General features: G+C 46.2%; 1 protein-coding gene across 17 annotated transcripts in view; it reads left to right on the forward strand.

Annotated features, from left to right (window-relative positions):
* CCDC33 (coiled-coil domain containing 33) overlaps nt 1-22,155 on the forward strand; it is a 323,029-nt gene that overhangs the window by 117,375 nt on the left and 183,499 nt on the right. For 15 of the 17 annotated variants that reach the window (XR_010591116.1, XR_010591117.1, XR_010591115.1 and 12 more), the window contains exons 4-7: nt 1,512-1,673; nt 6,639-6,772; nt 16,062-16,171; nt 19,745-19,846. Coding sequence is in view for 14 of the 17 variants with exons in the window: in XM_042851567.2 (XP_042707501.2) it covers nt 1,512-1,673; nt 6,639-6,772; nt 16,062-16,171; nt 19,745-19,846 (508 nt within the window). In the remaining 3 variants the exon portion in view is untranslated. The remainder of the gene's footprint in view (nt 1-1,511; nt 1,674-6,638; nt 6,773-16,061; nt 16,172-19,744; nt 19,847-22,155) is intronic. The other 2 variants (XM_065559720.1, XM_042851560.2) reach the window with 1 other exon arrangement.

Genomic DNA, 22,155 nt, shown 5'->3' on the forward strand with positions numbered 1-22,155 from the left:
AGGACACTACTGAGAGTACCAATTCAGGACAAATTGCTTAGAGCAGGGCAGTCACAGCCCAAGGCTGGGGGTCCTTTACTACTAAGGCACACACCAAACCAGCCAAATAGAGTGGACTTCAGTTTCACGCCACTGGCTAACCAGAAGTCATACAAGCAATTCCCTCAGACACTCCAGTTTCCCAGTATCATCACCAGTGCCACTCTTATGGAGATGAATGGTTATGGAAACCAATAAAAGAAAAAAGATTCTCCTGATCCCAAAGGACCAAACCCCAGACCCAGGTCAATATACAAGTCAGATCTTACCCACAAATCACACTGTTGCCAATCCTTTAGAATCTAAAATCTAAAGGTTTATTCATAAAATGAAAGAAATATAGATGAGTTAAAATTGGTTAAATGGAATTAATTACATACAGTAATGGCAAAGTTCTTGGTTCAGGCTTGTAGCAGTGATGGAATAAACTGCTGGCTTAAGTTAAGTCTCTGGAGTACATCCAGAGCTTGGATGGGTCATTCAGTCCATTGTTCAGAGCTTCAGTTTGTAGCAAAGTTCCTCCAGAGGTACTCCAGAGTCTACAGCCAATACAGGCTTGTTCCCTAGTGTCTTGTACAGTCTAGTTTTAAATGAACCCTAGTTTCGTCATTTCTCTTGGGAGATATGGATGAGGTCTGTGCACTAAGAGTATTTCACTACTGACCCTTCTGCTAATGTCAGTTCCTGCAGCCTTTACTTTTAAACTTTTGTGGAAATTGATGTCTCTTTTTTTTTTTTTTTCATTAAGGTGAATTTTTATACTAATGAAATGGAGGGAATGGTAATACTGACCATAGCTAGCTGTAACATATGTATCTTAAGGGTTTATATGGCCCCATTACCACAGTATCCCAGCATCTCACAACAGTCCAGCAAGGTAGGGAAGTGCTATTATTCCCATTTTACAGATAGGAGCTGAGTCTCAGAGAGACTAAGTGACCTGCCCAAGATCACACAGGAAGTCTGTGGCAGAGCGGAGGATATGAACCTGGGTTTCCTGAGTCCCAGGCTGGCACTCTAGTCATCTTTACTCTCAGTATAGGCAGACATTGTTTAAACATTCCCCCCACTTTATCCTAACTGGGCCTTGACTGAGCATAGTATGCTTGTCTTTGTCCACTCCTCTGTATTAAGTGGCAGGACAAGATCAGCAGTAGAGATATTTGTAGGCAGACCCAGCTCTGGTTGCATTTTGTCAGCTATCTTGGTATGGACATTCTATTAGGATAGCAGTTCAATGAATTACAAAGTGTGTTTACACTACACGGTTGGTGATCACACAGACACCAAAAGCTTTGGCAGCATTATAAGGTCACCAGTGATGGACATAGACTAGGGTTACCATCCGTCCGTATTTCCCCGGACATGTCCGGCTTTTGCGTCTCTAAATAGCCATCCAGGAGGAATTGGTAACAAGGTTAAAATGTCCCGTTTTTTTTTCTCCTTCGCCTCCCTCCCTCCCTTCCATGCAGAGTGCAGCTGCTGATTGGGCGTCTTGGCCGATTGACCCACTCCCACTGGCCTCCAGCAGTCAGAGCCCTCCCCTGCTCCCCCCTCCCTCTGTCTGCAGCCCTGTGTAATACACAAACCAACCCACCGGGCAGCGTGTTTTGCAAACACGTGGAGCCAGAATGGTAAGGGGAGTCCGGGGGGGGGTAGTCAGGGAGCGGGGGAGTGTTGAATGGGTCCCTGGCCTCCACATGCCACCCCCCCTCCTCGCATCCCCCACCCTGTGAACCCCCCCCTTGCCTGCCTCTCCCTTGTCTGCTGCCCCCGGGTCCTAGTGTCCCCCATCTACTAATGGGAAGACAGGCTGCCCTTACCCTGCCCTTCCACCCTAGCCCTGAGCCTCTCCAACACCCCAAACCCCTCAGCCCCAGCCCTCATCCCCCCACACCCTAATCCTCTGCTCCATCCCTGACCCCCCTCCTGGATCATGAACCCCTCATCCTCAGACCCACAGCCCTCACCCCTGCATCCCCTCCTATCTCCAAACTCCTTCCCAAACCCCCTCCCCACACACCCCCTCCTGCCCTCAAACTCCCTCCTAAAGCCTGCACCCCCTCCCTTTGCACCGCCTCCCACCCCCAAACTCCATCCCAGAGCCTGCACCCCTGACCCCCTCCTGCACACCCACCCTCTGCCCCAGCCCAGAGCCTGCACCCAGCACCCAAACTCTACCCCAGAACCTGCACCCTGCACCCCTCCTGCACCCTAATCCCCAGCCCAGGACCCGCACCCCAGACCTCCTCCCCCCACCCAAACCCCCTCCCAGAGCCTTAGGCAGGTAGGGGGGGTGGGTTCTGGGCACCACCAAAATTTCTACAACCCTGCCACCCATGCGAGTGGATAAGGGTCGGGGCAGTCAGGGGACAAGAAGCAGGGGGGGTTGGGATTCTGAGGGGGGCAGTCAGGGGGTGGGAAGTGGGAGGGAGTGGACTATGGTGGGGCTTTGCGCCCCGCCCCCCAGTGTCCTCTTATTTGATTGTGGAAATATGGTAACCCTAACATAATCTGAACATCCAGCCAAACTGTCTTAAAGACCTAGCTAGAGATCGATCTGGGTCAGGCCAGATCTGCCAGGAGGGTACATTCCTTTAAGATTTTCCTTGATCATCATGATGATGATGATGATGATGGTTGATTGATTGATTGATTGATTGATTGATAATAACTTTAAGCATATGCTTAGTTCCCACTGAAGTCAATAGGACTTACGCACATACTTAACTGCATTGCTGAACTGAGTCCTGGTATTGTCCTCTATCTAATCATGTAGGCACTGGCAGTTATCAGTTGTGATCTCCACCCTTGCTGTACTAGTCATGTCTAGATTTCATTTGAACTTGGCCCACCCAACTGTGCCAAGTATTGTTCTCTATTTAGAGATGCAGACAAATTAGGTTGAGAACTATGAGATTTGCTTCACTTATGACCTCATGAGCTTTGCACGGAGTCTCAAACTAGCCTGTCACTGCACATTGCACATATTAAGTGTGCAGTATTTCAATGTTCATGCTCTGGTGCAGCACACAACATCACACTGATTAAACTTTTCCTTACTGGGGTGAAGTCTTTTAACTCACACCGTCAGCTCCAGGAATCAAATCTGACCAAGTGTCAGGAAACCCTCAGATGTCTGTAGGCCAGGCATGAAGGCAGCTCCCCTTCTCCATTTCAATTAGTACAGGGGTTCTCAAACTGAGGGTTGGGATCCCTGAGGGGGTCACAAGGTTATTACCTGGGAGGTCGCGAGCTGCCAGCCTCCACCCTAAACCCCGCTTTGCCTCCAGCATTTATAATGGTGTTAAGTATATAAAAAAGTGTTTTTAATTTATTAGAGGGGGGGGGGTCACACTCAGAGGCTTGCTATGTGAAAGGAGTCACCAGTACAAAAGTTTGAGAACCACTGGATTAGCAGGAATGGCTTAGCCTCCTGCTCTGTCCTGGGAGGAGGAAGGGAGTGTGACTCTAATCCATTTGGAGGGGAGGCAAGTGGGGCAGAGAGGTGATTTCTGTACATGTGACCCTAAGAAACTGCCCCATTTAGTGCTGATCCCCAGAGGGACCTTGTCCAGGCAGCCATGGAGGGGATTATCAAACCGGCCCTAATGAGGGACAGGGGGAGGCAGGAGCAGGAAGGGAAGAAAGGGGGCATTGAAATTTGCTTGCCTCTCTCAATTCATTAGGAAGGCTTAAGGGATCCTTGTCAGAAAGTAGGCTCCATTTGTTGTTCCAAAACACCTCAGGTTTAGTGGGTAGATGTTTGCGATTTAGTGGGGATTACTGCCGTGTATCTGGTATTACATAAGGCCTAACTGAAAGCTCAGCACAGCTCCTTGCTACACTCTTGAGTGGAGGAGGAAGCTTTAAAGTGAACAGTGCTTGGCAATCTCTGTGCTGATCTTCTCCTGCCCTGCACCATCCAAAGCTAAAGAATCATGGTGCAAGGGTCTTGTTTCTACAGCACCTAGCACAATGGGGCCCTGGTCCATTCCTGGGGCCCCTGGGCGCTATTGCTATACAAATATTGTGCGTGGGATGGGCAAGAGCATCCTTATTAAGGCATGATCCTTGCATTAGCCCTCAATCCTTGCATCACCTATGTGTGATCCCATCACCTATTTGTGATCCTTGTATTTTTGCTGCTGTGGACGAGGGACAGAGAGTGTGGGAATGACTGGAAGTGTTGCTGGCAAGGGGAGCAGGAATGGTACCATTTCTAATCCTTCTCAAACTGGAACAGGCATGTGATGTCAAACTAAACTTAGTTGTTGTCCCTCATTGGAAGAAGACTGCCTACCAGGCCTGAAAATCTATAAGGTGTGTGTATATATATATATATACCTTTTAGAAGAAGAAACAGGATCTAGTGATCAAGTTACTGGACTAAGAATGGGAAAAAAAGAACTAGGTTCTAATCCTAGCTCGTGTGACTCATTTCCCCTTGCTGTGCCTCAGTTTCTCCATCTATGCAACAGGTATAATACTACTTAGGAACCACAGGGGTCTTGTAACATTAATTATTGTTGATAGTGCACTTTGAGTTAGATGGCACCAGAGAAAAGCAAAAGGTCATTAGAACCAAATTTACCTCTGTCCCAAACCAAACTTGGTGTTCCTCTTTCTTTATTGGGGAAAAATGGTTAAATTATTGTAATAAATTATTTTTAGGAATTTTTTGTTCAACCCTGATACCAACACACTATAGAAACCTGCCAGAAGATAAACCCTATTGCACCCCAACTGCTCTTCATGATAGAATATCAGGGTTGGAAGGGACCTCAGGAGGTCATCTACTCCAACCGCCTGCTCAAAGCAGGACCAATCCCCAGGCAGTTTTTTGCCCCAGATCCCTAAATGGCCCCCTTAAGGATTGAACTCACAACCCTGGGTTTAGCAAGGCAATGCTCAAACCACTGAGCTATCTCTCCCACTGTAGCATATACCTTTGGCAAGCTTTCATCTCAGAGGGCTCTGCTGTTTTATTAAATCTATTTTAGTATTGGCATGGCAAATCTATTCCTGTCATTGGTAACTCAATGACCCTGCTGTGTTGAAATGTTAGGGGGGAAATGTACAGCATGGTCATGGTCAGAAAACTGTTCACCCTGAGAGCTGCTTGAATTACTTGTAAACAATTTATCCAGCACATTTTCCCCTCAGTTATCAAATATAAATTATTCACAAATCACTGTTTTTATTATTCCAGTAGATTTATTTTACTGTGCAGATATGCACCATGTGCTTCTTAGACTTCTATCTTCTGGCTTTGCTGTCAGTCCAGCAGAGCCAGTTCTGATATGGGAAAGTGAGCTGGATTCCATCCTCCATTAACATGCCAACACATTCTGAGTCTAACAACTGAGATCCTCATGAGATGGCCAGTAAGCAAGTCAAGGCAGGATTGAGGCCTGTGTCTTTTATTCACCAGCAACCTAGGCTAGATCTGAATCGGTGGCCTAAGGGTGAAAAGCTCAATGGCCCAGTTGGCTCTCGTGTGGAATTTTAAATGGCAGCAGAACTTCTCTGCTGTTGTGCTGAACCAGACGTTTTAAAGGGTTTATAATCAGGACTTGTTTGTTCTTTGTAACTTCATGATGGCTAGATCTGTTGTGGCCTTTTTAGATGTGGACAGTATATGTTGATCTGGCATGAAACTCCTCTTTCACTTCGCTCTGTTAGGGAAGACCTGCGAGAACTGGAAAAGTCCAACAGGAAGTGTTTTGGTGCCTCAGCAGGTAGCACTCTCCCTTTCATCAGCATGGAACAAGTCCTTCAGCCTGAGGTTAGAGGGTGCTGGACTGAGTTAAAGTATCTCAGGGCTGGCTACATTACAAAGTTATGTTGGTTTCACTACATTGTTCAGTGATGTGGAAAATGGCATGCCCTGTGCAGTGTAGTGAGCTAACCTAAGTGCCGTTGTAGACACCACCAGTTTGACAGAATAATTCTTCCATTCATCTAGCTACTACCTCTCTGAGCAGTGGATTTACTAGAGCAACAGAAGAACCCCTTCTGTCTCTGTATTAAGGGTCTACGCTATAACACTACAGCTACAGATTTAAAACAGAACTCTGTGTCTTTTGTGGTTAGTCACATATCCCATGGATTTTGTGGTCATTCAGTATCCCAGAGCTCTCATCGCAAGATTAAGAGTGCTAGCAAATGTCCCTCAGTGGTAATTGCATTCTGGATTATTTAAATCCCCCTTCAGGTTTCATTTGGAAAAATTCTTCACTTCTTCACCTGAAGTGTTGCTATGCACTGTTAAACTGCTGCTGTGCTCCATCTCAGAGGTGGCTGCATTTTGCAGATTGAAGAAATGAACCTTATATACACACCCTGTCAGATTCATTCATTAACTTTAGTGGAGTTATACCAGGCATAAGTTTGGCCTGTAGTCAGTAATACACTTTGGGATACTTTGAGGTGAACAGGCTATATGAATATAAGTCATTAGGTCTCTGACTTGGGCATGAAGGGAAGGGGCGTTCGTTCCTCTGATGTCTTCAGTTCACTGCAAGGCTTTGTGCATGTCGAGGTGGATGTACCCCTGCTGTTACGCTGAGTGGTTGTTTTTTCTTCTTCTTTCTTAGTAAAAGCAGCTCGGATGTTGAGAAGAAATGGGAAGCCCAGGGGGTGACTCATGTGTCCTCTGAGCCTACGCACTCTCCAACCTGGGAGGAGAAGGTGACCATGGAAATTGATGCAGAAGATGCAGGCCATGAAGGTATGGTTTCTGAAGAGAGCTGAACAGTGGGTAGTGGTGAGGGAAAGGTGAATATCAGTGAGATGGCCTGATTCTCCAGTCACTTACACCTGTGCTAATGCGACCAGCTCAGAACCATCCCACTACACATTTGCTAATGACTTCCCAAAGCAAGGCACTTAGGAATCAGGCCCCTTAAGTGTAGCTATGTATACAATTGTTAACTATCCTTATGTTTCAGGGCATGAGCTGATCATCAGCTAGGGACAGGAAGAAGTTCCACCCATTATATACGGTTGCAAAGTTAAGCTCTCATATAGAACTTTTCATCAATAGATCTCAAAGTACTTTACAAAGGAGGTCAGTCTCTTGATCCCCATTTTACAGATGGGGAAACTGAGGCACAGAGCTGTGACGTGATTTGCCTAAGGGCACCCGGCATGCCAGTGGTAACCATGGAAATAGAACCCATGTCTTCTGAACCCCAATACAGCGCCCTACAAGACAGAAGTTCAATACAGTTTTATATTCTGGTTTTGGAAAGAATCAGGATGGTGTGCTTAAGAACATAAGAATGGCCATACTGGGTCAGACCAATGGTCCATTTAGCCCAGTATCCTGTCTTCCAACAGTGGCCAATGCCAGGTGCTTCAGAGGGAATGAACAGAACAGGACAGTTACTGAGTGATTCCTGTCATCCAGACCCAGCTTCTGACAAGCAGAGTTCTAGGGACACCCAGAGCATAGAGTTGCATCCCTTACCATTTGGACTTATCTTATTATGGCATCCACACTTGTAGTGCAAGTAGCACATTGATAGTAGTGGGTAAAGCCAAATAGGGTTCAGGCATGTTATGCACACTTTCCTCTGAATTCCCACAGTGCACCATAAACTGTGTACTCATTCTCCTACTCCACCCCTGTCTCCCTCACCCAGCCCTGCTAACACTGCTCAATGCTGACTTGCCACAATCTTCTGTTGTAGTTCTGGGTCCTCATTCAGGTCTGGGTCTGACTTTTAAAAATGCTGAACACCCACAACTCCAGTTGAAGTCAATGAGAGCTGTGGAAGTTCCGCACCTCTGAAAATCAGCCCCTGTAAATTGGCCCATGAATAGCTCTGCCAACGCACTCCAGTCCTATTATGAAACAGTGTTCTGGGACTCCCCCATAGCTGTGGAAATCCATTCCTGTGGATCTGCAGCGTACCTGCTAATCCATTCCTGGCTCTGCACACAGCAATGTCAGTGTACCTGAATCCTGACCTGGTATGGTTCCAATCTCAGCACCCACCACAGCTTTGCCAGTCCCCCTCAATTCTGCTCCACAGCATGCCTGATTATTTTTCAATCATTACTAATTAGAAGCTTCCCTGCTGCAGTGATGGTTAAGCCTTGTGGCTTGATTGTTCCAATCACAATGTAGTTAAGTATACAGTCATAATAATGTTAATGGCATTAGAGTTTGTGATTAGATTAAAATCAGATGCTTGGAAAATGAATGCTGAACCCGAGTGGAAATTAGTCATAGCATTACATGTAATTCTATTAATGCTGCTGCTTAAGTGAAATAAAAAACATTTGACGTACTTACTGTACTTAACTGCCTTAGGCTAACAGGAAATGGGGGTGCAAAGAGAGACTAAAATAGCTGCCAGATCCTCCTCTGGTGAAAATCAACATAGTTCTGCTGACTTCAGTGGAGTGACACCAACTGAGGATCTGGCACTCTTTGTGTGTAACTATATCTATATATGCTTGGAGGTGAGATATATAGCATAAAACGATTGCTGTTTGGGTTATTGGGTTGGTTTGATGATGTTTGGTTGATGTCAGGGATAAGCCTTTACTGGCTTTAAAGCCTCTAAATGTGGATATGTGTAGCTCTCCAGAAGCAACCCAAGGAAAAATCATTCTCCCTGGAAACTAAGAAGTCTATTTTTTGTAGGGTTCATTAGACAGTTTAAAATACCTTGTTGCCCCAATGAGGCTGACGTGATTTACCTCAAACCTAGCCTTTGTTTGTTAAGATTAGAGGGTCATATGACCCTATCTTAGTCACTGGCCAGTCAAATTATTAGGGTTTTTTTCTACCAAAACCTATTGCCCCAGCAAGGACAATACTGCTTAAAAATATTGTAGCCCACATGATCCTGTTTCAGACAAGAGGCAGTGCAAGGCCTCAATCCTCTGCTAAGCTCCATAGGAGCAAACACCAGTGTGTGCAGGTGCCCATTGCAGGATTAGGGCACAAGGTCAATATCTTTAAGTGACTCGTCATTTCGGGTGGCTCCGTTTTTGGGATACCTTCAAGGGATCTGCTTTTCAGAAAGCACTAAACATTGGCCCTCAAAATCATGCCCCTTGAAGTGACTCTGGAGTGACAACATGGCTACAGGTTTTGATACAAAACAGTCACTCCTATTTAAAGAGCCACATACACTTGTATACAGTGAGAGAGCAGTACTGCTGAGGTGTGCAGTGAGGGCTTAACTGTGAAAGGTGCAGAGCACTCTGACCTGATCCAGCAAAGCATTTAAACTTGTGCCCAACACTAAGCACATCAGTAGCCCCATTGGCATTAATGGCATTATATATGTGCTTAAATTTAAGCCTGGGCTTTGCTGGTTGAGTGTTCAGCACCTTGCAGGACCAAGCCCCGTCAAGGTATAAGGCAAGAATGCACAGAGTCTCTCGTAGTCCTGATACATTTCTGTCTTGCAGTGCTTCCCAGATGTGTATTATCCTACTTAGAAAGGAGAGGTATTTATAATCCCCTGATTGGATTAATTTTGAATAATTTGTGGGGAGTGTAATTATCCTACTTATCTATCGTTGGTACTTCTGTACCCCCTCATCTTAGTATCTGAGCAACTCCCCATCTTCAATGTTTTTATCCTCCCAATAGCTGAATGTGGCAGGGCTGTGCTGTTATCTCCATTGTACACAGTGGGAATTGAGGCACCAGGGTTCCACAGGGGAGTCTGTGGCAGAGCAGGGAATTCAACCCAGCTCTCAACTCCCAGGCTGTCCCCCTAACCCCTGGGCCGTTCTTCCTCTCATCTTATCCTAGTTTATGTGATGGTGACTTGTTAAGCTCTGGGTTTTCAAATCGTTTTTCAAAATTACTTTTAAATGACTCAGAGCACCACACCCTCTTGGGTGCTGAGGATCTGTTCCCTGCTCTTGAGTTTTGTCTTCCATCCCACTCACAAGTCTCTAGCCTCAGAGATACTGGTGTTGGCAACTGAATTTGCTCCCATTGGAGAAAAAATGGAACCTTTGAACTCATACCTGCAAGGAGCTCCCCGTGGAAGTGCAATAACTTTAGCAACCAAGGATTTCTGTTTAACAAATCTGATTGCGCTCTCTTTGTAGGCTATCCTGAGCCCAGTCCTGCAGATCTTTCTCAAGCAAAACTCCTGGAGCATATCTACACTTGGAGCTAGGGGTGTGATTCCCAGCTGGAGGAGACAGACTGTGCGAGCTCTGATAGTGCTAGTCTCTTAAAATAGAGTGTAGCCACGGCAGCATGAGTGGTGGGATCAGCTAGCCACTTCAAACACATGCTATGTTTGGGAATGTCTATGTACTCAGGGCAGTTAGCCCATCCTGCCACTCCACTCCTTGAGCTGGGATTTGCCCTCCAGCTCCACGTATAGACATAGCTGATAAGAAGTGCTGTTCCAGAGGTGGGTGGGTGGTTGGATAGCTAGTTAAATAAAACACATGAAGATGCACCCTTCCTAAAGCCCTGCCATCACTTTAAAATGATACAGTCAAGTAGCCAGGTCAACCACTCTGCTCTACAAAAAGCAGCTGTCATCAAAGAAGGCAGCTCAAACCAATACCTTCCAGATCCAGCCCCAACCCTCAGGGAGGTGTGTGCACGTGCAGGTAGAGACTCGGTGAGTTGCTGTTTTAGAAAGCTTGATCCAGTAAAGCACACAAATAATTCTAGTGACTTCAGTGAGGCTATTTGCATGCTTCCAGTTCAGCACGTGCTCAAGTGCTTTGTTACGTTGGGGTCAGAGTGTTCAGCACCCTGCAGGATCAAATTGTAATGAACATACACTAGAGTAAATTATTTTGCCATGATTTAAAGTATTTTCTGTTTTCTCGGCCTTCTATTCTCTTTCTTTTCCTCTGTGGCTGGGTTCTTGCCTCTCTTCTACCCAAGATATGAGGTAGTGCTTAATTTGTGCCGCAGCTTGCCAGGCCTGAGCCCCGGCACCTCTAGGCTTGGCAGTTCATAGTCCAGCACCTCTGGGTTTGCTGCATCAGTTATGAATGTAAAATAATTGCTTGAGCCCCAACACCTCTTTCATTACAAAGTAAGCACTGGAGTAGTCACCTCATTTACCATCCTGTTTGCACTCTGAGGGCTCACCAAGGGGCGGAGTGTGATCCGATATCAAAGACAACTAGTGGAACAGATTGGCTTTAATGTGGGACAGAGTGTTTTATCACTTACAACTTAAATGGCAAGTCCTTTCTCTTTCCACAAAGGTCTCTGAGAAAAACAATCTGCATATATATTGAGCTGTCTTTTAAAAGTAACAGCAGAAAAACATATAACTCCAGTCAGAGGATGGAAAGGCAGGGTGAGAGGAGACTCTGTTGCCTCAATTCAGCAATCTATGCCTATTTGGCAAAGCACTTCAGCACGTGCTTAACTTTAGGCATATGCTTAAGGTTAAGTGCTTTGCTGAACTGGGATGGACTTAAGCACGTGCTTCAATGCTTCACTGCACTGGGACCTTGGGGAGAGAAGAGTTAAATTGTCCATCAGTGCAATCAGTAATTAGGCTGGTGGTAGGGAGAGCTAAGTGTAAATGGCAACATAACAAGATGTGGGGTGGTTTTCATTGATTTGCCTTTGACAAAGGAGTCAGGTTTGTGGTTTTCTCCCTCTGGTTCTTCTGGGGGCACCAGAAATTGCTGCGATACCATAGGGTTAAACTGGGGTCACCGAAGGGGTTAAATCAGTGGTTTATCAAGGAAGGTGAAGAGGGATGTGCGAGGGGGGGTTATCCCTTCAGGGGAAGTGGCAGCAGGCTGTTGCTGTGATGATGGGGGTGAGCAGAAAGCAAGACCAAGTTAATGATAGGGGAGGCAAGATTCCATTCTTCGGGTGACAGGTCCAACATGCCAAACAGGCCTCTCCACTCCTTCAAGTGACTTGAGACACAAAGGAGCCCTACCAGGGGAAGACAAAGCTGGGAGTTAATGAGGCATGTTTCTTTCATGGAGACACAAAGCAAGGGCCTCCCCTGCCTCAGAGCTGTCTAATCAGGTCAGTGAGCTCTCACAATGCAGCTGAGCTTGGCCTGACTTGTGCATTAGGGCAGCAAATGGGGTCTGGCTGCAAGTATTGTATTCTCCAAGCCATTATCAAGCTTCATGCTTCCCTAGCGACTGATGGGATTCAGTTTGCATGGCCTCCCCAGAGCAGGGCTTTCAAGGGAAATGGCCTGTAGCCATCCCCGCTCTGGACTGGGAGCCAGCATGGTGTCCATTGTAAACAGGATCTGGACTGGGTAGGGTCTCAGAGGAGACGCCTGCTTTAGAAACCACCAAGAAGTGGTGTTGATGGCTATCTTCCCTCTGAGTCAGCATTGTTCCATGCCCCAATGGAGTATTGTGCTGTCTGAAGTGCTGGCTTTTGGATGGGACATAAAACAGGCCCTGAGCACTGATCATCCTAAAATATGCCCAGGTGCTGTTTCAAAGAGTTGAGGTGTTGACTCTGGAATTCTGACCCAGTTCCAGGGTGAGTAATTCCATTCTGCATCCCTACACTGCCTGCTAGCCCTGGAAGTACCTACTTTTCTGGGCACAGTCAAGTCCCCTCCTAACAATGTATAAAACTGTAGTCCAGCTATGCAGCAAGGGGTGTGCTTCTCTTACCAAGTAGGAGCTGGGTGGCTGATGGAGGGATCCCTGTATAACTGCAAAGCACTTTGGGAACATCCGAGGTGAAAGGCACTAGTGCAAGGCAAGGCCCTGGAGCAGTACTGTTATAACCAGAGAATCATGGAACCGTAGGGGCAGAAGGGACCACAAGGGTCATCTAGTCAAGATGCAGGATTTGTGTCTAAACCATCCAAGACAGATGGCTACCCAGCCTCCTTTTGAAGCCCTCCAGCGAAAGAGCTTCCATGACCTCCCTAGGCAGACTGTTCCACTGTCCTACTGTGCTTACAGTTAGGAAGTTTTTCCTCAGATTTAAGTCTACATCTGCTATGCTGTAGTTTGAACCTATTGCCCCTTGTCCTGCCCTCTGTGGTAAAAGAGAACAACTTTTCTCCACCTTTTTTATGGCAGCCTTTCAAGTATTTGAAGACTGCTATCATATCCCCCCTTAATCTCCTCTTTTCCAAACTGAACATACCCAGTTCCTTCAGCCTTTTCTCATATGGCTTGTGTTCCATCCCTCTGATCATCTTTATCACTCCCCTTTGATCCTTTCCAGTTTTTCTGCATCCTTTCTATACATTGGTGACCAAAATTGGACACAATATACTCCAGCTGAGGCCTAACCAGTACTATCACCTCCCGTGACTTGCATGCTATGCCTCAGTTAATGCAACTGAAAATTTTATTAGCTTTTTTTGCAACAGCATCACATTGCTGATTCATGCTGAGGTTGTGATCCACCACAATTCCCAGATCCTTCTTAGCAGTGCTCCCGCTAAGCCAGTTTTCACTCATCCTGTATTTGTGCATTTGGTTTTTCTTCCCTAAGTGTAGCACCTTACATGTGTCTTTAGTGAATTTCATTTTGTTCTCTATAGCCCAGTTCTCCAATTTATCAAGATCCCTTTGAATTTTAGCTCTGTCATCCAAAGTATGGGCAACCCCCCCAGCTTTGTGTCATCTGCAAATTTGATCAGTATGCTCTCTATTCCTACAGCCAGGTCATTAATAAAGATGTTAAATAACACCAGACCCACATCAGACCTCTCATGGAACCCCACTTGAGACCTCCTTCTACTCTGACATCATTCCATTAATAGTTACTCTTGGTTTGTGGTTGTTTAATCAATTATGTATCCATTTAATGGTAATTCTGCCAAGCCCGCATTTCTCCAACTTACTTATCAGAATGTCATGTGGGACTGTGTTAAAAGCCTTGCTGAAGTCCAAGTATATTATGTCCACCGCATTTCCCCATCCACCAAACCAGTTACCCTGCCAAAGAAGGAAATCAAGCTGGTTTGGCATGATTTGTTCTTAGTAAATCCATGCTGCCTGGTAATGATCACCCCTCCATCCTCCAGGTATTCGCAAATGGGATGTTTTATACATTGCTCTAGTAGCTTCCCAGGTATTGAGGTCAGGCTGACTGGTCTATAGTTCGTTCCCTGGCTCCTCCTTTTCCCCCTTTTTAAAGATGGGCACTTTCTGGGACCTCTCCTGTCATCCATGAGTTTGCAAATAATATTGCCAGAAGCTCCGAGATTTCTTCAGCTAACTCCTTCAGCACCCTGGAGTGAATAACATCAGGCCGTTGCATCCTAGTGGAGAGGCCCAGGGGATAAATGTGCCTGGGGAATGAACTGCCCTCTCTGCCACAGAGATGGTCAGGGGTGAGGTCTACTGGAGAGGTGGTGTGAGGGGAGCCTATGGCTGCCCAAACAGCACCAGTTATGTGCCTAAACAGAAGGCTTCATTCCAAGGGCTGCTACTCCAGAACTGAAGGTGAAAAATCCACCTCCCCATGCTGCGGACAGGCTGCATGTCCTTTAGGTTGGAACAGCAGCTGCTCCCATGCACCAGTGCCAGGTGGGTATGAGGCCACTGGATGTGTACTTTCATTGCTTGTTCCTCTGCCAGCCATCGATAGCAACCTCTGCTTCAGTCTGCTCCAAGCCTGTGCAAAAACCCTTCCAACTGGCAGGCAGAACCCACTGCATGGTTGCCTGCTTGTATTCTGCCATGGGGCATGGAGCAGCCCCTCTGCTTTGGGTGATGTTAAATGTTGAGGACATCCCAGGGTCATGCATGTGGCGAGGTGCTGTTCCTGGTGCTGAACTAATCCAGGGACGCTCAGGGAAGAGGAAGGAATTGCCAACACTAGACTCTAATTCCGATGTATTTATTTTAATCACACACAACTTGTCTGTGCTGGAGTTTTTCACTGGGTTTTAACTCCCTCGCCCTTTGTGATGGGATGTGAATGTTTGCATTCTGTCAACACTAGACTTTACCGTTGTGTTAGCTGACACATGTTAAAACACAATTGCAAACCCCATGTGACATTTCTTTAACAGCCCTGACTATGGTTTACATTGTGGCATAAAGAAGCCTCACATGGGGGATGGAGGAGGTATAAAGGGCCATCATGGTGGGTTCTTCAACCAGTGAAGAACAGCTTCATTCCCAGTCTCAGGTGTAGAGCTGGTGCAGGAGGCATGGAGGAGAAAGGCTAGGATTTCGCTATTCTTGCCTGGCCAAAGAGCTCATAAACCAAAACGTTTGCAGCCATATATATAATCATATAATAATTGTCATCAAAGCTCATGCTTCAAGGTATAAACTGATCACTTGGGAGGGTCAGGAAGGAATTCTCCCTCATCCCACGTAAAGGACTTCATGGTTGTCTAGGTGCATTATAGCAGTTTCTCACTTCTCCCTGAACTACTAAGTACTGGCCATTGCCAGAGACAAGGAGGCAGATTAGATGGATCAAGGCAAATCCTATATTCTTAAAAAAATCTAAACCACACTTGTACCAGCTTTTCAGGGGCTTCAGTGTCAGGCCTCTCTGACAAACCTGGAATATGGACTTTGTTGCTTCTCAATATTGTTTAACCCACAGGGGTTAGATCCATTAAAGCCAGTGCCTCAGTCTGGGCCTGTGTGCCCTTGGGGTGTTCTCCCTGAGGGAAGGGTAGATGGTGGCACTGCCAACCTCTCTCAGGGATTTCTGATGGGCGTGGGGAGCTGGTTGGTTACAGACAGGACTCTATAGGAGCCCGGTTAGTGAAGGCTGCTGCAGAGATGCACAGAATCAGAACATCTCCCAGCCCCCGTGGATACACCCCTTCCTTCCTGACCACCCCTTTTGGAGCAGGGCTGGCCCCCTTCTCCCCTCTTGGTGGAGAGGAGGTTGCAGCTTCTTGCAACACCACAACCCCTCCACATCCTGGCAGACTTTCTGCTGCCTCCTCTAGTGATGACAGATCCTGGGGTGAATCTGGCCTCTTGTCTTCGAACACCAGCCTTGGTCAGCAATGTGGAGTAGTTCTAAGCCTCCCCTAAGTCCTTGTACTTGCTTATGTGTATCTCTGCTCTTTCCCTTCCAGCTGTGATCCTGACTGTGGCCGACAAAATCACCAAGGACGTGCTAGTGAGCTACAAGATTCCTGTGAGGTACCTCCGATCGTTTCACCACTACCACTTGAGACTGGTGCTGGTGAGCATTGGCCAACTAATTTGCACCCTGAGAGATGTGGGTATGGGGGAGTCAAATTGTTTCACTGCCACTTCATCCATCCATTCGTCCATTGGGCAGGCAGTCTGGATTTTCTGTCAGTCTCCACCTGGTGTCCTTTGTCTTATACTTAGATTGGCAGCTTTTTGGGGCAAGGACTGTCTTTTGTTCTGTGTTTGTGCAGCACCTAGCACAATGGGGTCCTGGTCCATGATGGGCTCCTGGGACTTACCGCAATATAAATAATAAAAATTAGTAATCATAAACGTACGCTGCACACATCCCATGGTATCTAATTCCAGGCTTCTAAACAAACAGACTTGCACAAGACTTGCTTAGTTTGAGTTGGCTGAGGTCAGGTAAAGGAAATCTTGTGTAACCATTGTAATCCCCACTGGGAAACAGTTTAGGATTTTCAAAGTCTCACAAGTTGGAGAATGCACTAAAGGAGACAAGCAAATAGAGTGCCCCTGGGGCCTCTTTAGAAGAGAGAAATAATGTGTTTTTTTTCTCCTGGAAATGAGTGTGTTAGGAAATAATGAAAAATGATGTCAAACTCTGAAGTGCCCTTTCTAATTTGGCCTCCTGGGAGACCAGAACACAGGTGAGACTTAGATTTGCAAACACTGCAAGCAAATCCCAGCACTCTGCCCCTTCCTAGTGCTGTCTTTCCAAGGACCCCAAACGGCATTGTGAATATTAATTAAATAATCCCTAGCTCTCATCAATAGATCTCAAAGAGCTTTATGGAGGTGGTCAGCATCCTTATCCTGATTTTACAGATAGGGAAACTGAGGCACGGAGAAGGGAACTAGTTGCCCAAGGTCACCCAGCAGACCAATGGCAGAGTCAAGACTAGAACCCAGGTCTCCTGTGTGGTAGACACAGGTTCTCAAACAGGTTTACAGAGAACTCGCTGGGGATCTGTCGAGAGCTGGTTCTGTGTGGTTGGCTCCTTTGCATGTTTCCAGCTTATATGTTGCAGTAAACAAAGCTAAAATATTGTGTGTCTCTAATATTACTTCTCCGTGTAAGCCCTTGCTGAACCTGTCACAGGGACGTTAGACAATTATGAGTGGAAGGGGAGGCAAGGACTGCATGCAGGTGAATGGGACAGGTAGTGAGGGATGCACAATTGGGAAGGGAGATGGGGATGGGGGGGAAGAAGGGGCTGAGTGAGGGTATCAGGGAGGAGAAGTGGAGGACTGGGTGGGGGCATAAAGGAGGGGAGGCAGGGCCCAAGTGGGGCATGTGGAAAAGGCGGTGGGGGCCAGGTGAGGGCATATGGGAGGGAGAAAGGGGCAGCGTGAAGGACCCATACTTAGAGTGGCCAGACAAAGTGCATGACTGGAGCATTTTTAAAAGCTCTGAATTTTTCCAGAGTGGCAGAGTGGGACTTTGTCCCCATTGAACAGCAATAGGAGACATTTATTGCTGTGTTAGTGAATTTCTCTGTCTGTGTGAAAAACCGTGACCGTTATTCTGTATGCCATTCTCATAATTTGCATAATGAGTGACTTTGCTGTCATGAAATAGGGTGGGCGTATCAATGGAGTAATAACTATTAGCAGGTGCTGCCAGGAGGTGCCTTTATGTGCTCTGTGATGGTGAGATTACATAGGGAATGGTTTGCTGCATTGGTTTTTCTCATGATTTATTAATGACCTGTATTAGTTATGGTGGAGTTTAGGGAGGAGTAAATTGTTGTGGTATAACTGTTAAAGAACAGCGTGATTGATCTGCACATTATGCTGAGACCTTTTCTTTCAATGTACTTTGTCACACACACACACATGCACAAACACACACACATGCCATCTGCAGTATCAAAGTAGGGTTATTCATTTGGGGGGAGGGATAGCTCAGTGGTTTGAGCATTGGCCTACTAAACCCAGGGTTGTGAGTTCAATCCTTGAGGGGGCCACTTGGGGATCTGGGGCAAAATCAGTACTTGGTCCTGCTAGTGAAGGCAGGGGACTGGACTCAATGACCTTTCAAGGTCCCTTCCAGTTCTAGGAGATGGGATATCTCCAATTTATAATTTATTTACACAATCAAGGGCAGTCGGGCTAGTATCTTCCAGGGACAAAAGAGGACCTCGTTTTCCTCCTCCTCGAATTGGAACACTTGGTCTGAGTCCCTTAGCATAGCCAATAAGACCTTTCTATCTTTTCCTGGATCTCAAGTTTATCAGAATCTTTAGAACATTTCAACCTGCCCCAGGCCTGCTCTGGGATTTCCACAGTGCTTAGCATCCACTAGAATGAAAATCAGACTCGGGTTAATAGCTACATCAGTAGCGCATCCATCCTTTGAAATTTCAAGGGCTAAAATAAAGGTAACAACTTCTGTACCTTGGCAAATTTCTGTGCTTTCCTGCTGGGCATTTGTTTTTGGACCAGAGATGTTGAGGATGTACAGTTAGAATTCCCAGGGAAGGTACACGAATAAGGATAAGGAGGGTTGATATATTATTGTGAAGATGGGACAATTAAGGGACTGAGCATGTGAGGGTAGCAGTAACTGAGCTAACAAAAATTACTTATTGCAGCAGTGACAGGACTGTTCGCATCACTGGGGCTGTTATGCCAGCGATCTCTGTTCACCCTGGTGAGGGACTGGCACAGAGAAAGGCCACATAGTGGTTAGCCTTACTCAGAGCGGGACTAATATGCATGATGGTGACATTGCCTGTGCACTTCTGGGATCATTTGTGAATGCCTGGTGTACTACAAGGTTGTTGTGAGGGCCACACAGCATGCCAGGTAGCATGCCAGGTAGCTCTGCTGTATATGTGCCCAGAGAGATTACAGTAAATAACCTTGCCCAAGGTCACATAGCTAGTGAGTATCAGAACTGGGGCTGGCACTCAGATGGACTGCGCTTGTCCTACACCCTAACCACAAGACACCCAGCTCCAGAAAGACTAACCTGGCACAAGAGCTGTTCAGCTATTTTTTGTGAGTTAAAGTTGCATCCTCTGAAATATCAGATATTTACACGGCCGTCAAGGGATCATCCTGTTTTCCTCTCAAATAAGCCTTGTTCCTGTTTTCAGACCCATTGCAGACTCACAGAAAAATACAACACAGAATAATGTGGGTGCCATGCTTTATTGTTTGAATGACTGGCAGGAAGGTCCCAATTAAGTAAGTTTCACAGGTAACTGTAGGTGGAACTGAGGCCTCACAAACTCACTTTACCCCAGCCAAAAAATCACACCCCTCTCAGCTAATACAAGTATGTTTCTTTTTCTCCATTCTTCTCCATCCCCTCCCCCGCCTCCCGCCACCCCAAGAAGGATCAGGAAGTTAGTGGCCATTGTGTATGCAGATTATTAAATATTTAAATGCAAAAGCAGAATGATTTATTATATTGATCTTATTGGAAAGGCTCCAGGGGACAGTGAGCTTTAATTATCACTTGCTGCTTTATTGTCAGTTATGGCAGCTCTGTGCCACCACACTGCAGCCCAGACTATTTATATACACAACGCTTCTTGTTTTATAGTCTGGCACTCATTCCATCCTGTGGTTTTGTCTCCTCCTCAAACAGCCGAGGAAGAAGGACCCCTTGGGGACAAGTCTGTACGCTACGCTTGTTCGTAAAGGCAGCCTCATCCCGCGTTATGTTGGAATGAATTACACCGGCTTGGAGGTAAGGCCTGTGCCAGGAAGATAGGAGAGGGATGGATGGTGCTGAGGAGGGGATGCCGGCATGGCCCACAATAGGAACAAGGTGTCTGTGTGTTAGTAGCAATGAGCAACCCTCATAAGGTATGGTTTAGCTGAATGCCTAAAATCTAAGTTCTCTCCAAACTATCTGATCTTTCAATGAGACCTGTTAATAACCACTGACTTTCTAGCTAATATAACACAGCGGATAAACATAGGGGAGCCCTCCCGAGGGACTGAGATTTCACAAGGAGAGTTGGCTGCAGTTAGCGGGTAGCCTTCAGCATATATATCACCATTCTTCCTTTCTCCAACTGAACTAGAAATACCTGGAGAACAGGCCTTTCTAAGGACCAGCACAAACCTCACCACCTTCCTCTTCAAGGACCAGGTGCACATCTTCATTCTTGCCTGCTCTGGTATAAACAAAGAGTGGCATGTCCAAATATAAAAACCCTACCAAAACAAAACACTCCTCTGCACACAAAGTTCTCCCCCTGGGGAAAGGATGCGGGAGAGTAAATGATACATGACAGATGTGAGTCACGTCACTTAATACAAGGTGCTCAGATGCTACAGTGATGTGGGTGGCATAAGAACCTATATAGAATAAAATAGAATTCTGTATTGGTGTCTCTGGTCCTGTCCAGAGCTTGAAAGATAAGAGACACATAACGTAAGTAAAAGGCATTTTTAAGGAGTTAACTGAAGTTTTCCTAATGTTGAGTTTAGTTCAGTTTGAGTTTTTGGTCAAAGATTTAGGTTTGATGCTTATTTTATTGGAGCCCTTTAAGCCTTACCAAAGGAAGCGTGGATATTCCCCAATGACCCATTTGGAAATCACATCCTTTGACAGTGTTGGGGGTGGAGAAATTGAGCGCAGATCTCCTAAGCACTAGGCTAGTGCCCTAACCACTGGAACACACTTCCACCCTCATAAAAACATAAGAACGGCCATACAGGTCAGACCAATGGTCCATCTAGCCCAGTATCCTGTCTTCCAACAGTGGCCAATGCCAGGATGCCTAGAGGGAATGAACAGAACAGGCAGTCATCAAGTGATCCATCCCTTGTCGTCCACTCCCAGCTTCTGGCAGTCAGAGTTTAGGGACACCCAGAGCTCTTCAGAACTCTTGGATGAATGCCATCTCATCCTGGTTACTTATTACTGTTTAATTTATCAGTTTGTTCCAAAACTCCTCTAATGACACCTCACTCTGGGATAGTTCCTCAGATTTGTCACCTAAACAGAACAAGAAGCAATGGTCTCAAGTTGCAGTGGGGGAGGTGCAGGTTGGATATTAAGAAAAACTATTTCACTAGGAGGGTGGTGAAGCACTGGAATACCTAGGGAGATGGTGGAATCTCCATCCTTAGAGGTTTTTAAGGCCCAGCTTGACAAAGCCCTGGCTGGGATGATTTAGTTGGGGTTGGTCCTGCTTTGAGCAGGAGGTTGGATTAGATGACCTCCTGAGGTCTCTTCCAACCCTAATCTTTCTATGATTCAATAAAAAAATGGCTCAGGTGTGGGAATCTCCCTCAGATCCTCTTCAGTGAAGACTGATGCAAAGAATTCATTTAGCTTCTCTGCAACAGCCTTGTCTTTCTTGAGTGCTCCTTTAGCACCTTGATCGTCCAGTGGCCCCACTCATTGTTTAGTAGGCTTTCTGCTTCTGATGTATTTTTTAAAAAATTGCTGTTAGTTTTTCAGAGTAACAGCCGTGTTAGTCTGTATCCGCAAAAAGAAGAACAGGAGTACTTGTGGCACCTTAGAGACTAACAAATTTATTAAGCTTTCGTGGACTGAAAGCTTAATAAATTTGTTAGTCTCTAAGGTGCCACAAGTACTCCTGTTCTTCTTTTTGCTGTTAGTTTTTGAGTGTTTGGCTAGCTGCTCTTCAAATTCACCTGATCTATTCTATTCTGTATAGATTTTTATACTGTGCTCTAGAACCCTGCAGTGGCACTGTTGTTTTCATGAGTGCTCATATGTCTCCAAATTTATTTCCTTGCCTCTGATGCCTTCTGAGTCTGTTTCTGCTCTTGACTGAGGCTTGTGAGCAGGCCCTCAGTTTCAGGTCCTTCATTCTCTGGCAAGTCCTGACTGAGCAGAGCAGCGTTGAGTGAACATTTCTGGCTGCGCTGAGGGCAGTAGGGAGCAGATAGCAGAGTACACCTGAGCCCAAGCCTGAGTGGTTCAGTGTGGGGTTATTTAATCCCCTGGAGTGGGGCTGTCACTGGTACAATGCACCTTGTCCTCAGTCTGCTCTGCAGACCTTGTGGGGAGATGCC

The sequence above is a fragment of the Chrysemys picta genome, chromosome 10, assembly GCF_011386835.1.
Source record: "Chrysemys picta bellii isolate R12L10 chromosome 10, ASM1138683v2, whole genome shotgun sequence".
NCBI lineage: Eukaryota > Metazoa > Chordata > Testudines > Emydidae > Chrysemys > Chrysemys picta.